General features: G+C 38.4%; 1 protein-coding gene across 1 annotated transcript in view; it reads left to right on the plus strand.

Moving 5' to 3' along the window:
• Positions 1 to 15391, plus strand: part of ATP8B4 (ATPase phospholipid transporting 8B4 (putative)) — a 239655-nt gene that overhangs the window by 134024 nt on the left and 90240 nt on the right. Inside the window, exons 11-13 of the mRNA XM_036736592.1 lie at positions 4785 to 4993; positions 8413 to 8456; positions 10425 to 10590. Of these exons, the coding sequence (XP_036592487.1) occupies positions 4785 to 4993; positions 8413 to 8456; positions 10425 to 10590 (419 nt within the window). The remainder of the gene's footprint in view (positions 1 to 4784; positions 4994 to 8412; positions 8457 to 10424; positions 10591 to 15391) is intronic.

A 15391-nucleotide genomic window follows, 5' to 3' on the forward strand; every position in this document is an offset into this window, starting at 1 on the left:
AAGAGCTGCTGCGGAACATGGGACAGTGAGTTGATAAGGGAGGTATAGTAACATTGTTGAGCAGCAGTTAGGGATTAGTTGAGGATGTGTAAAGCATACATTTCTAGTGAATCCATTTATAGAAACATAAATTTGCAGTGGTTTCATTTAGCAGTATGTGTGTGGGAACAGAAGTGATAAAGGCTGAGGCTTGGCTGGTCATAATTGGTGATGTGATGAGAAGATTAGGAATTCAAGAGAAGAGGTCAGTGTAGAGTTGAATTGGTTCACTAAGGAGTCAAGAGGGGTTGACGAATAGAGGGAAGACAGTGCAGGGGAGATGGCCTAGGAGAAGGGTTGGAGGTCATGGTGAGAAAGAAGAATACGGTTAGGTAAGGGAAGGCAGAGGGAAAGGTGAAAAGCCAATAGATTAATTACCAGAAAAGTGGATTTCAGAGTTATTAAATATGGAGGTGGTATATTTGTGAGTGATGGAAAGATCAAAGGTCCATCTTTTTGTGTGGCTGAAGTGGGGTGGAGGAGTAGCTCATGGGAGGTGAGTAGGTTAAGGAATTGAGTGCTATCTATGCTTTTATCTAGGTTGTTGATAAAAATGTTAAACAGCATAAGGCCTGAAAGAGATCCCTGGGACACACCACAGAAGACCTCTTTTACGTGAACATTGAGCCATTTAGGATTATTAACTGGTTCTGAATCCACATAGACAACAGTACATGTCTAGTGCACGTCTTTCCCTCTTTTCCACAAGAAGAACATATAAGACAAACATTGTGCATTCTTGGCAGAGTATTATAAAATTCTCCCTGTCCTCTGTATTTTCTAGAAGATAATAATGATAATTATTAATAATAATGGCACTTATATAGTGCCTTAAGATTTACAAAGCACTTTATATGTGTTAACTCATTTGATCCTTACAAACAACCCTACAAAGTAGGTGCTATTCTTATCTCCTCTTTACAGATGAGGAAACTGAGGCACAGAGAAGGCACACAGCTAGGAAATATCTGAATCAGGATTCAAACTTAGGTCTTCCTGATTCTAATTCTTATACTGTATTCATTGTGTGACTTAGCTGCCCCCTAGCTGATCAAATCCCAGTAGAACTTTCTAATCTTATAAGCACCTTGGTAGCCAAACTGTATTTCTTTTCACTCATCTTATCAAGCTCCTCCTCCTCCTCCTTGAATCCTTCTCCATTTCCTTCCTTTCCTTCTCCTTTTCATCCTTTTGCTCCTTTCTTCCTAATCCTCAAATCTTTCTCTAGATCCTCAATTGTAAGTCTTTTTTTTTTTGCCCTCAGTTCTTCTTCTTCAAATAGACAATAGCATGGACGCCACATGTTGTTGAAAGCCCTTGCTACATACCTGGCATTTATTATGTGATGCTTTAAGTAATCATAATGATGCAAACCTGACAAACCCCCATCTAGTGCATTCTCTAAATAGATCAGGCAAGAGCCATAAATTAAATAGCAGAAAATTGATTCTAACAGAGTAGCAAAATAAATAAAGAAATAAAATAGTAGAATGATTTTCATTCTTCCCCTCCTACCTTTTCCCTTCTCCCCACTCCCTTCCCCATTCATGGATGGTTATACTCAAAGGGCTGCACTTGAGGACCTAGAGGGCCACATGTGTCCTTTGAGGCTGCAGATTCTCCACCCCGCCACAGACTTTTGCGCCTGTAGTGAATGGAACATTTCCTGGAATGTTTATGCTCTGATGTCCACGCTTGAAAAAAATCTCTTAACTTCTTTCTCCTGACAACGGATTATGCAGTTTTTCTCCTTGCCTCTGCGTTCTTACCACTCCTTTGGCATGATTCAGGAGCCCTACTTTATGTTGGGTAAGGATGAGAAATTTGCTTTCACCTCATCTCCACCCTAAAGTACAGACTTGGTGCCTTTCTATAATCCTTGGAGTCTTTTCTGGATCTGTGATTAAACAGCCTCAGTGTTTTTTATTTACCTTTTCAACTCCCATCATGCCCTTGGCAGAGAAAACCTGAGCCTTGACAATTGCCTTGAAGCTAAAGAGCCATTGTGTAATACAGAAGAGGTGGAGCTGGTATGACCTTTGCCCTACATTTCTGCCATTGAGGCAAAAAAAAAATCACTTTCTCCCCATTATTTAGGTTCCCTTTCAGCTTCAGTCTTTCTCTTTCTCATCAAGTTTTCCCAAATCTCACCATCCTTAAATTAAATCTCTGGCATTTTTTACTATTTAAAAATCTTTCAAATCCCTTTCCTAATAATTCCTTCTTTAGTTTGAGTCTCTCACCTGGTTTCATTCAACTTCTTGCCCAAGAGTCAGAAGAGCCACTACACAGAAGGAATGGCCGAGAAGGCTCTGTGACCTAGAACTTCTTGAGTTCTAGTCTAGTGATTTCTGCCACACTAATAGCTGCTACAGTTCAACTTCAAGTTTTTATGCCTGAAAGTTGAATTTAGCATATCATTAGGAAGTTATTCTCTCAGAGATTTTTCTGTTATAATAATTTGTTTTATGTCACTATTTTTTTTTTTTTGCCAATCGTTGTTATCATAAGATTGGACATCCATAAAGTGCCCCTCAGCTAAGAATCATGGGATATTATATCTGACACCTTGAGATCATCTAGTGTAGGATATGTGTGTCTCCCCGTCTAGACTGTAAGCTCCTTGAGGGTAGGGGCTATGTTTGCATTTGTCATAGGACCTGACATTTAGCAGAATCTGAGAATCATAACTCACTTCTGGCTCATTCTTCCACCTGTCTCACTTCCCACACCAGCTGCCTTTCTCCTGAGGGTGACTTCACCCTGAGGGCCTGTTGGCTGATTGGTGAGTCCTCATCTGGGAGTGCCATGTCTTGGGGAACTTTGGTCATTCTGCTCACTTTGTTTCCTGCTCACATTCTAGTCAGTTCCACTTCTACACCAGCTGCCTTGCCATGGGGGATATCCTCTTCCCTCTACTTCTTTCTGATTTGCCTTTATGTTTTGCTTTCTTTTTTTAGATTGCAAGGTACTTGAAAATAGGTGCCATCTTATTTTCTTATTTTTGTATTTCCCCCATTTAGTATAAGGCCTGGCACATAGTGAACAATAAATACTCAATTTATTATTTGTCTATCAATCTGTTCATTGATCTATCAATCCATCTGCTTGTCTGTCTATCATCTATCTATCTATCTGTCTGTCTATCTATCCATCCATCCATTTATCTATCTATCTATCTACCTACCTACCTACCTACCTCTATTTAGGAGGGATCTTGGATGCCAATTAGTCCAACCTCTTCATTTTACATATGGGGAAACTGAGGTCTGGGGAGGTTAAGTTACTGACCCAAGTAGGCATTTAATAAATACTTGTTAAATAATTGAACTTCCTCATTTTATAAAGGTGACAGAACTACCTCTCTGTGGAGTGGGGACCAGAAACCAGATCTCCTGACTCCCAGTACTGTACTCTTTCAGCTATATCACAGAGACCTCCTATGTACTAATGCCATAAAACAAGAAGCAGGATGTTCCACTGTGAATCTTCTGAACTCCCTTTCCCTAAAGAAAAAGGACCCGTCTCTCTCCCTTTGTTCTACATGTTATTTAGGATTTATATCTTTCGAATGAACTTAACAGTCTTTTATTTGCTGGTCTGCTAACATGAAACACTCATGTTTCAGTCCATTTGTTTTGTTTTAGATTTTCAGAAAACTATAATGTAGTGAAATAATTGAACCCTATGCTCAGAGACCAGTCAGCATAGAATGAGACTCCCTATCAAAGTCTATCTTTTCACAAACTTTGCCAATTGCCATGTTAAAACCTTGTGCCCCGGATATAGCATTGTATTCAAGAGGTCTATGTTCTCAGAACTCTGAAACTTGAAGCTGGAGTGTCTCTTACCCATCACCCCCATCTCTTCATTTTACAAACAAGGAAACAAAGGCACAGGAAGCTTTCAGAAGGTCATGCAGCCAGGTCACAGCAGAGGCAGGACTAGTTTCCAGCTCTTTAATCATTTAACCCAGGGCTCTTTCCATTATACCACACAGCCTCATGAATCGTTTTTCTAGTTAAGACTCCCCTGGCCACAATGTGCTGGTACAGAAACACCATCATTATCCAACCACAGATGGGAGCTATGGAATGTTATAAACAATCATCAAAACATGAAATAACAGTTCCTTCCACGTGAATGATGGTATTCCCTATGGACAGAGCAGTCCAATTAGCCAACCTCATTTCCTTCCCTCTGGAGGCACTTTAATTCATTTTGCTCTACATTCAGCTATTGTCTTAAACCTCATTTAGCAAAATAGAAGGTCTGATGACCTATTGTGGAGGAGAATGTCTTAAGGAGCAACTCCTTTAGGTCATCTATTGGATATAACCTATAAATTTGTTTAATAGTTGAACTCCTCCTAAAGAGAGTCAGCCAAGAGTGCATGTATGCCAATACGCTATACAAGAAATAACTCCTCCGGGCCTGATAAATGTGATTTGAGAACCAAGATAATTTTGCTGGGGTTTTGTGTTATCCTATCCCATTGTTTTTAATAACATTGTGGAAAAATGCTATGAAGATTATGTAAGATTTTGAAAAAAAACTGTATTACAATTTTTTTGGGGAGGGTGGTAAGGATCATTAGGAATTTGGGAAAGGGAATTTTTGACTCATTTATAGTCTGCATATGGGTTTTCCTTTAAGGAATTTGGTGAGCATGTTGTAACAAAATAAGGCATTTTCTGGTATCTAAACTTTTCTTCCCCTTCTATTTGCCCTATAATGCTTTAAAGTGTGGAAGTTATCCGGCTGGGTCATAGCCATTTTATAAACTGGGATCGGAAGATGTACTATTCAAAAAAAGAGACACTTGCTGAGGCTCGGACAACTACACTCAATGAAGAACTGGGCCAGATTGAATATGTTTTCTCAGACAAGACAGGCACCCTCACTCAAAACATAATGACTTTTAATAAATGCTCCATTAATGGAAGGACCTATGGTAAGTTATTTTCCCCATTTAAAAAATTTACTTCCTTCCTTTGCCATTTTCTTACTAGTTAATTTTCTTATATCCATTCTGTTTCATTGAAGAAAGCCTTTTGTGATTTGATAAAAAAAAATAAAATATCTAGATTGGTATAAGCTATTGTAACAACAATGTTGCTAGCAGCTGCTGTGGGGATATAAGACCAATAACACCAGTATACAGGAGGGCTGCTAGCACAGGTTCTTTGATATGCTTTTCTAAGGAAAGCAACTGTAAGGGGTTAACAATCTTACTTTAATTAAGCATAAATATATCATTCACTTAGTTCAGGGGGAAAAGCCAGCACCCTGAAATTCAGAGAGAATATGAACAGAAATTACAAGCAGAAATTATATAAATGGAGCAAATAAATACAAATCAACAGACAGGCTTCTAGCTGTCTGACTAAGATATTACATACATAGTTACTGGGGGGGGGGTTGGGAGGGGAGAGAGAGAGAGAGAGAGAAGCAAAGGGGGGGAGGGGTTCCTTAATGGCTACTCAGAGTCTTGTCTGGCCAAATCACAAGAATACTTTTCCCATGAGTAAGCCCCCCAAAGCAAAATGCTAACCTCAGAGCATATATACTCTGTTTAGGGCCCTGGGACTTAGCATCTACTTAGCAAAAGGGTGCAGGCCTGAGCCTTAGCATCTACTTAGTAAAAGGGTGTGGGAAAGCTCTCTAATTAGACTAGCCCCACATCATGTATATTGTTTTCAATCAATGTTTCTTGACTGAAACAGAGGCAAGACTCAAAGGCACTTGATTGCCTTAGTACTGAGAGCACTGAGAAGCACTCCAAAATAAAAGACAACAAAAAGTCTTACTTTGCTTGCCATTACAGCTATAGATTCATGAATCAGTATGTTTAGCCTATGATACTGGCTTAGAATATAAATTCCAGAACAAGGAGATCCAGTAGTTAGCAAACTGGTAGGTGCTAATCTCCTCTGTGAGGCATGAAACATGTCTAGGATTAGAAAGCAATCTGGTGGATGCATAAAGATACAGACCCCTTTGCATGGCTATCTGTGGAATGAAGGAGTTGGACATCATGATCCTTAAGATCCCTTCCAGCTTCAAAATACTGTGGTTCTGTTCTGTGCTGCTAAGCAAGGCTAGAGAGCAAAAATTCTGTTACTTTCTTTGATGAGCAGAAAAGAAATTCTGAAACAATTGTAGTAGTATTTCAAAGTCTGCAGTGTACCTCTTGTACTCCTTTTAGTGTATGTAGTCTATAGATATAGTGTATATAGCATATAGTATGTCGCTATATAGGTACATATGTGTGGGAGACTTAGTTGGCCAGTTATTCCAGGGAATGGACACACATGGCTGCCATGGAATGATGATAATGATGATGCTTCATATTTGTATGGTACTTTAAAGTTTGGTTTAAACACATTAGGTAATTTGCTTCTCACAACAACCCAGCAAAAATAGGTGATATTATTTCTTCCATTTAACAGGTGAAGAAACTGAGGTTCAGAGAGGGTCAGTGATTTGCTCAAGATCCTATGGCTGTTAAATGTCTGAGATGGAACTCGAACCCAGGTCTTCCTGATTCTAAGTCCAGAACTCTATCCTTTACATCACACCATCTCTCAAACTGTTGTTTTGAATTTACTCATATGTCATTGCCCTGTCCCTTTTACCCCTTTGACAAAAGTCCATTGGAAAGACCACTGAACTCACAAGTAGAAGAACTGAATCAAATTTTCTAGTACTGACACTAGCTCTGCCTATAAACTTGAGCAAATTGCTTTAATTTTCTGAGCCTCAGTTTCCTTATCAGGAAAATGGAAAAAAAATACTTAAATCATGTATTTCTTGTAAGTTATTGTGAATATAAAATTGGAGTGCTTATATGTAAAGTACTTTGTAGGCATTATGCTATATGAATATCAGCTATTGTTATATGAGTCCATAGTCATGAAGAATGTGTGAGTAATTTGTCTGGGACTTCCGCCCCTGGCAAGGCACCCTTCAATCATTTCTACAGCCTGACTGAAAGGCCTGCACTCCTTCTCCCATCAGATGTTGTTAAAGACACACATTGGAACTTCAGAGCCTCATGTCCTATATTCTCAATACTGAAATCTAATAACTCTGTGGAGTTAAGATAGCCCTGGAAGACTGGCAAAGCCAATATGGAAATCATATCTAGAACTTTGTTTTTTTTCCCTATATTTTTCCTCCAGATATCTATTTTTCTGTCTGTCTGTCTGTCTATCTATCTACCTATTTAGAATATTTCAAACCCTACTCTTTTGTCCCACTTGATATAATTTCTTTTATATGCTGATGAGAAACTCGTCATATGCTGCTAAATAGCCTGATTGGGCTGATTCTTGGGCAAAAATATAAAGTAGAAGTTAGTTTTCATGCTCCTTCCCCATCAATCTTTTTTCCCCCTTAAATGCCCCCAACCCCCACTCAATTCTCTTCCCTGTTTTCCTTAGTAATGTACCAAACCTTTCCTATCATTCCTTTCCATCTATCCTGCCCCTCTCCACCACTTCCTCCAGTTGAAATATACCCGTACCATGCCCTCTTCTTTGAGGACAGCTAGCTAATGTACTTATCTGTGCTAATATAATTATGGGTACTAATGACTTATTAAATTGTTTTCCAAGTAATTTCTTTGTAGTTTAATGGGGACTTCCCAAAGGAATAGTTCTAATGTTAATAGTAGCCACCCGGTTACCTGTTGTTGGAGATATATTTGGGCTGGAGCAAGTTTTGACTGACCTATGCATGGCAGTGTGCTCTGTCTTTCTATATGTGGGGAAATCCCTGCTCTTAAGAATACGTTAGATGATCAGATCAAAGATCTAGAGCTGGAAGGGACATTAGAGGCCATATTTGTTTTCTTTGGTGCTCTGATTATGTTTGTTGAATGAAATTAAAATAAGACATTGGACTCCACTCTGCCAAGAATTGTAATCATGAATTGGTCATACTTTCAAAGAACTGTCCTTATGATGATGTGGTTAAGCCACTTTATGTTTCCTAAACATCACCAATTATATAATAAAAACAGAATTGGCCAGCATTTGCCCAGCTCTTATGTGTGAAAAAACCATAAACCATATTTTCATTTTTCATTAATATACTCATAACATTTTTAGTCTAGTTAATGTGGCTATTTATGGGATTAGGAAGAGACATAAAAGCATCTCTGCACATTTATTGGGAATATGCATAAACACCAGTGGAAAGTGGGTTATTTGTTTGTTTTCTTTATGACAGAATTTGAACTATGAAAGCCAGATCTAGTAACTAAAAGCAAATAAAAGTTTCCCTAAAGAAACATACTTTCTATAGATAAGTATTTGACTATATTTTCGATATGTACTTATTTTTAATCCTTGAAATTGAATTTTGCAGGTGAAGTATATGATGACCTGGGTCGGAAGATAGAAATAAATGAGGTATAGAGGTGACCAAGTATTTTTATTCACTATATTTTTGGTTTCATGGGGGATAAACTCTTACTTTTAGATTGCAAGATTCTAAAGTTCTTATGTGTCATTCAGCTTTTTCCATGCAGTGCACAGAATATTACCAAGTACAGAGGGATGCTTAATAAGTAATTTGGCCATCCCAGAATTACTCTTTATTATATTTGCCCTTCTGTATACACGTAGGCATTAGAGCATGACAACCTTGTGTTAAAGAGATAGAAGAAGGGCAGTTTTGTGAGTTGGCCCTTGTCCTGACCCATCCCGCCCAGACGTGTTCTCTCTCTCTCTTTTTTTTTTTTTTGGTTTTTTGGCAGGGCAATTGGGGTTAAGTGACTTGCCTGAGGTCACACAGCTAGTACATGTGTCAAGTGTCTGAGGCCGGATTTGAACTCAGGTCCTTCTGACTCCAGGGCGGGTGCTCTACTCACTGCGCCATCTAGCTGCCCCCAGACCTGTTCTTACAAGAAAACCCCACATTGCGTTGTGGGTTGATTATGATTGATACACTTTGTAATCTTCGCATAGTTCCACTTTACTCAGTAAGAAGCACACTTATCCCATTGGTGTTGCTTCTCACTATTATCTCTTTCTCTATTTCTTTGGTCTTTTTGCAATGAGTAAATTATGCTCTTTTTCTTCTTTCTTATGTTCCAAATTTTCGACTTATGAGGGAAGAAGAATCAAGAACATAAGTGGAGTTGGTACTAATTTACAGAGCACTTCTATTAATACTAAGATTTACCCTCAAATTTTTTTTGTTAGATTGCTTTCAACCATGGAGGAAGAAAATTAATGAAATCAGCTTTTTTCCCCTGAACCAATGATTTGATATTTGTAAAGGAGATCTCTGGTGATGTACCTAATTGCATGCTAATTACATCACACTGCTTGGGACAATGAGAGGCTAGCTGACATGCCCAGGGTCACACAGACAGTCTGTGTCAATCAGAATTTGAATCCTGGCCTTCTGGAAATTGAAGGCCAGCTCTCCTCACTATGCCACAAATAACTCTTTAGATTCTTATTAGTTGTATCTTTTTGTTGTTCTTGTAGGTTGCATGTAGGAAATTGCTCTTCTAGGCCTTTCCTACGATGTTTTCCCCACCAGAAAGCATCTAAGTTTATTCTGTAACTTAGAATGATTACACATGGCCTTACAGCTAAGGAAGAAGAAGAAACATCAATTATTCTGTAGATTCAGTTGGATCAGGCCAGAGATAGGAAAATTTCCGACAGATATTATCAGGGATTAGAGCCATGTAACATTGACTGATGCACTAAGCATTCCAATCCAGTTGTCTTACTAACTAGTCCTGTGACTTTGGGCATGCCCCTGAAATATCCATTTTGTTTTTAGTCATGTAAAACAATTGTTCTTTTGTTTCCTCTCTTGCAAGATGGAGCTAATAACAGCCACCTTATTTAAATCATAGAGATGTTTTAAAGATAAAATGCAATAATAGATGAAAGCTTGTTTTAAAAAAGCAAGTCAGTCAGCAAGCATTTTATTAAGCATGCCTACTATGCTCTGTGCTAAGCTCTGGGAATATGATAGAAGGCAAAAGAGAGTCCCTGCCCTCCTGAGCTCACAATCAACAATTTTATTCACTAGTGTTATTAGTTGCAACAACAGTGATAACACCCTGGAGCCAGATTCTTGGGATCTAAGGATTTTAAACTAGAGTTCTCTAAGCCTCCAAACATTCTCCCATAATAGAAAGGGCTGCCTCTATTGGGGGAGGGATCCTTCAAGGAGACCCTCATTGTTTTGGCCCATGGATCTGAAATGAGAGAATCAGTGAATATTAAAACTGTTTCAGATGTCTGACAGCATAGAATCTTGTAAAGCAATTGGAATAGCAACACCAGAGAAAGTAATTCCAGATCCCTTGACTGTGAAGATGCAAAATAATTCTCTCTCTCTCTCTCTCTTAGAAAACAAAGCCTGTTGATTTCTCTTTCAATCCTCAAGCAGATAGCAAATTTCAATTCTATGATCATAGCCTAATTGAATCCATTAAACTCGGAGACCCCAAAGTACATGAATTCTTTAGACTACTTGCACTCTGTCACACAGTGATGCCTGAAGAGAAGGATGAAGGTGAGTGATCCAAATGTATGCTCCTGGGAAGCCTTTTTCCTTAGAAGTGATATTTTTTTTTCTGAAGGGAATAGAGATTTGGTAATTTTACTATTTAAAAGAATACTTATACAGAAATGGCTTTACTTATTATATCCCTCACATATTTGTTCTTGGGTGCAGGTATAGTAATTGTATCATGTATGCAATGTGTCCCAAAAGTCTTTGTTTAGAATTAAGCTTTAATGACATTCAGAAGTACAAATGCTACAAATTCTAAACAAAATTTTGAAAGGTAATTATTTAAAAATTTAAAATGTAAGTATGTTTCTTATTAAAAATTCAACTTAACCACAGCCTAGTGCTATACAGCTAGTGTGTTTCTGATTTTTGAACTGTCATAGAGGTAGAAACAGCAGGATTTGAGAACTGATTGGGTATGTGGGGCAAGAGTAAATTTCAGAGGTGGGATTTGAATCTAGGACTTCTGACTCTAGGGTCAGCATATTTTCTACCATATCACACCTCCTCCTGTGCATACTAGAGGCAAGTGGATCAAATGTCAACCATGATCAATACTGATCTGAGTTATACCAAGGCAAGATTCTAGACTAAGGCTAGTGAGGGTAATGAAGGTGGGTGGAGCCTGGGACTGAAGAGATATGGACAGCTGGACTTTCTGCATTCTTGCCTTTTCAGAGCTAATAGTATAGAGTGGGAAGAGTGCTGGATTTGGAGTCAGGTGAGATGTGTATTCAAGTCTTGACATTGACTCTTAATATTTGTATGAGTTACTTTACCTATCTGAGCCCATTTGTCAAAAGAAGTCTTTTGATTCTCCTCTTGGATCTTAGCTATTTCATAGGCTTTTCTTGAGGTAAATCACTTTTAGTTACATTTGATAAGTCCAATGGTCCTTGATTGTTATGTCTTTGCTATTGCTCATTGAAATGGTATCTAAAGTATTTCTGTAGATTTGGTTGACCCGTTTATTATGTGCTCTGAGAATGTCTATCAACATTCTTCCTCCTTTTTTGGTGAAAAAAATGTTAATTTTTCTAGGTTTGGGGTACTATTTTCATTAATACTGTTAGAATACTTTCCAAATCTGTTATTGTCCACTTGATAATTCCTAAAGTTTATATTAAGACTGATATTACGTAGGGGTCAATTCTTCTAAATGTGTTTTGACCATTCGGTTTTGATGTCAGGATGCCAGTAAGTCTCTTAACACATTCAACCACAGATTTCTCCTTGGTATTTTTATACTCAATGTGCTTTGCTTAGACTAGACCAAGGTATTCATTTGTGTATATACCTTCATTTTCATCACAAAGTGATATCTAGATTCAAGCTTAAAGCCATATCTTTCCTTGTCATATGTTAATAATTTCATACTCATTAAGTCCAAATAATATGGTTATATCACTTGGGAAAGATTCCATGAGACAAGGCAGCTGTTTGATGTGTTTTTTTGTTCCTCCCCCCAGGACAAGGACTATTTCATTTTTGTCTTTGAACCCACAACGCCTTGGATATTGCCTTGAACACTTTTGGGGAGGGAGGTTGGGAGGAGGGGAACAAGGTTCTGAACCTTCAGTTTCATTGGTGTAGGGAACATCTTCTGTCATTACTGATCATTACTTTGATAGAAGGAACTGGAGGTGAGGGGACTCTCTCTACCGACATGGGGCTGCCTCTATATAGTCGTAGTGAGCAGGTAAAAAGTTAAATGACTTGCTCAGGGTCACATAACCACTATGTTAAGGAGGCAGGACTTGAACCCACTATTTCCTGACTGAGAGATGGTCTTTTTTTTTCCAACTCTGTCATATGGTTTTTCACCTTACATATAGTAGGATGTTTAATAAGTGTTTGAGAAATGGAATTGAGCTCAAAGAGGACAGAAAGTAAAAGCAGCAAAGTAGCATCAACAACTTTATTTATGATGTTTCTAGGTTTTTGTAAGAGTAGCTGGGTGGCACAGTGGATAAAGTACCAGGCTTGGAGTTAAGAAGACTCATCTTCCTGAGTGCAAATCCTTAGACACTTACTGGCTGTGTGACCCTGGACAGGGGTGTATGGGGTGTTCAGGGAGAACTAACATCTCTGGTGTGAGGGCTTGCCAGACCTTGTTTAAGGCTTTTTGTCCACCTTTGGTATCCACCTTTCACCCAACTCTCACCTGCGGCTCCATGAAACTGTAGCATGTGCAGTGGCCGCACCCTGGTGAAACCAGCTCAGCAGATGGGCCAGGTAGAGAGTAACCTACAGGCCTCAAACCTATCAGTGAGTTAAGGGGTGTGTACCCCAAGTATGTGAAGATTCACTCTGGCAGAATGGGCAGGTGAGAACAATTTGTTCCAATGGCCATGAAGGCGGCTGAAGCAGGTGCTGTGGAGTGCATAAAGCATGGTCAGACATCCAAGATGCTAAGGTCATCCACTGTATCCTGGGCCATCTCCAGTTGTCCTGACTTGTGTCTTGCTGCTGGACTTCAGAGACTCTGGAAGAGAGAGGGAGGCTGACAACTTTGTGCAGGTCTGCCTCACTTAAATCTGATTTATGCACAAGCCAAGACCTGTAGAAGGAAATAAGAAACCACTGCAGTGTCTTTGCCAAGAAACCCCCAAATGGGATCACAAAAAGTCAGACATGACTGAAACAACTGAATTACAGACCTTTGTAATAATTTTACAGTATGCTGTGCTTTTAATGTAGTAATTTCAAAAGGCTTGAAAATAGATTTTATCCCTATTATTCGCTTACCAAATCCTAAAGGATTAAGGTCTAAAGTAAATGTCTGAGGTTCATATGCCTTCTATTTATGGTATTCCTAGGCCTTTGTAATAATAATGTGGTGTACCATGTGATATTTTTAATGCAGTAATATTTAAAATAGATTTTATCCCTGTCTTTGACTTCTCAAATCCTAAAGGACTAAGTGCCTGAGGTCAGATTACCTGTTAGCTTCTTGCTAAGCTTTTATTATTGGATCTAATTGAAAAGGATAGATCAAAATTCTGGCCTATACACTTTATTTGGATACCTTGGAGGAATCTTAATATCATTGATATGGATATCTCCTTCATTAACACAGATCATAATCCTTCCAAGTCTTCTCATGCTCCATCCTTCTCGCTCATGTTTGCCAGTAAACTGTCCATAGATCAATCTCTTCAGCATATTGGAGGACTTCCTCTTGTTCAGAAACTCACCTATAGAGCAGTGTACATACTTACTGATGCAGTTAACTGTAGCTACCTCCTCAATATACATATTCCTGGTGGAAAGGATTCTTACTCAAATGGGAAAGGGAGGGGCCAAAGAGCAAATATCTCAGCATTTGCTTGTATATTGACACATCTACATGATAAGAAAGATACAGAAACATCTCTTTGTAGTTAGTTTTTTTTTTGAGGGGGGAAGGCAAGGCAATTGGGGTTAAGTGACTTGCCCAAGGTCACACAGCTAGTAAGTGTGTCAAGTGCCTGAGGCTGGATTTGAACTCAGGTCCTCTTGACTCCAGGGCTGGTGCTCTACTCACTATGCAATCTAGCTGCCCCTGCAGTTAGTTTTTAAAATGAGCTAATTATTTTGGGCATGGGGATGAACTTAAAAAAAAAGTTCTTGTTTGAGCCCTACAATGCTAATTATGTGACCTTGGGCATATAAGTTATATCTCTCTGGCTGTATTGTATTTTCTCAATTTTAAATGGTAGTTGAATTTAAATTTATATATTTAAATATTTGTATTTAAATTTATATATAATTACAAATTTAAAAAGGTATTTAGAATATCTTTAAGTGAAGATGGATCCAAATACGACTGAAATGGGAATAATTATACCTGCTCCTTTTTATTTCATAAATAGCATCGCCTATGTGATGTACCTTTGTGTTCTTTGGAAGAAAAGCACCACTTAGGCAACAAAACTTTTAAAAATTATTTGCATTATTCTGGTTTAACAGAGAATTGTCAAATTAGCAAATGACATAAAGGTGGGAGGAATAGCTGACATGTTGGTCTAAGACAACTTGGATAGTGGATAGAGCACTGAATGAGGAGTCAGGAAGACCTGAGTTTGAATCCTGCCTTAGACACTTAACTAGCTCTATGACCCTGGGCAAGTCACTTAACCTCTGTTCAGTTTCCTCAACTGTAAAATGAGGATAATAAAACCCAGGGCTATTGTAAGGATCGAATGAGGTAATGTGTAGAGAGCTTTGCGAACCTTAAAGTGCCATGTAAATATTAGCTTTTGTTGTGTTGAGAGATAGAGTCTGGATCTAAAAAGATATCAAAATATTAGAATAAAAGGCATACTATATAACAGTGAAATCCAATAAGGAGATATATATATATATATATATATGAAGTTCTACAGTTGTGGCTTCGTAAGTATAAGATAGGAGAAGTATATAGCTAAACAGTTCTTCCTGAGGAAAAATGTCTGGGGAATTTGGTGTACTTCATACCTACTATAAGGCAACAGCGTGGTGTGTGAGCCAAAGAAAATAACATTATTTTAGGATCTTCCACAAAGTTCTAATCCTATGACTTATTACTCTGGGTTCTTGAAGTCTCTCCCTACAGAGTACAAACTCTGGAAGGTTCTACCATGCTGAAAAGACTTTGACTATGGCTGTGGCAATAGACTGGGTCTGTTTTCTGAGGATCAAGCTCACTGTTCACAGTCATATTACCAGTAGGCTGTCCACCTGGTGAATTTTTTTGATCATGGCAATCCATGAAATGGAGAAAATATTAAAATGACTTCAGTTTTCCATGGAAACTCTTCATTTTTGCAGTGCTAAGTGA

This window comes from Trichosurus vulpecula, chromosome 8 (assembly GCF_011100635.1).
Source record: "Trichosurus vulpecula isolate mTriVul1 chromosome 8, mTriVul1.pri, whole genome shotgun sequence".
Lineage (NCBI taxonomy): Eukaryota > Metazoa > Chordata > Mammalia > Diprotodontia > Phalangeridae > Trichosurus > Trichosurus vulpecula.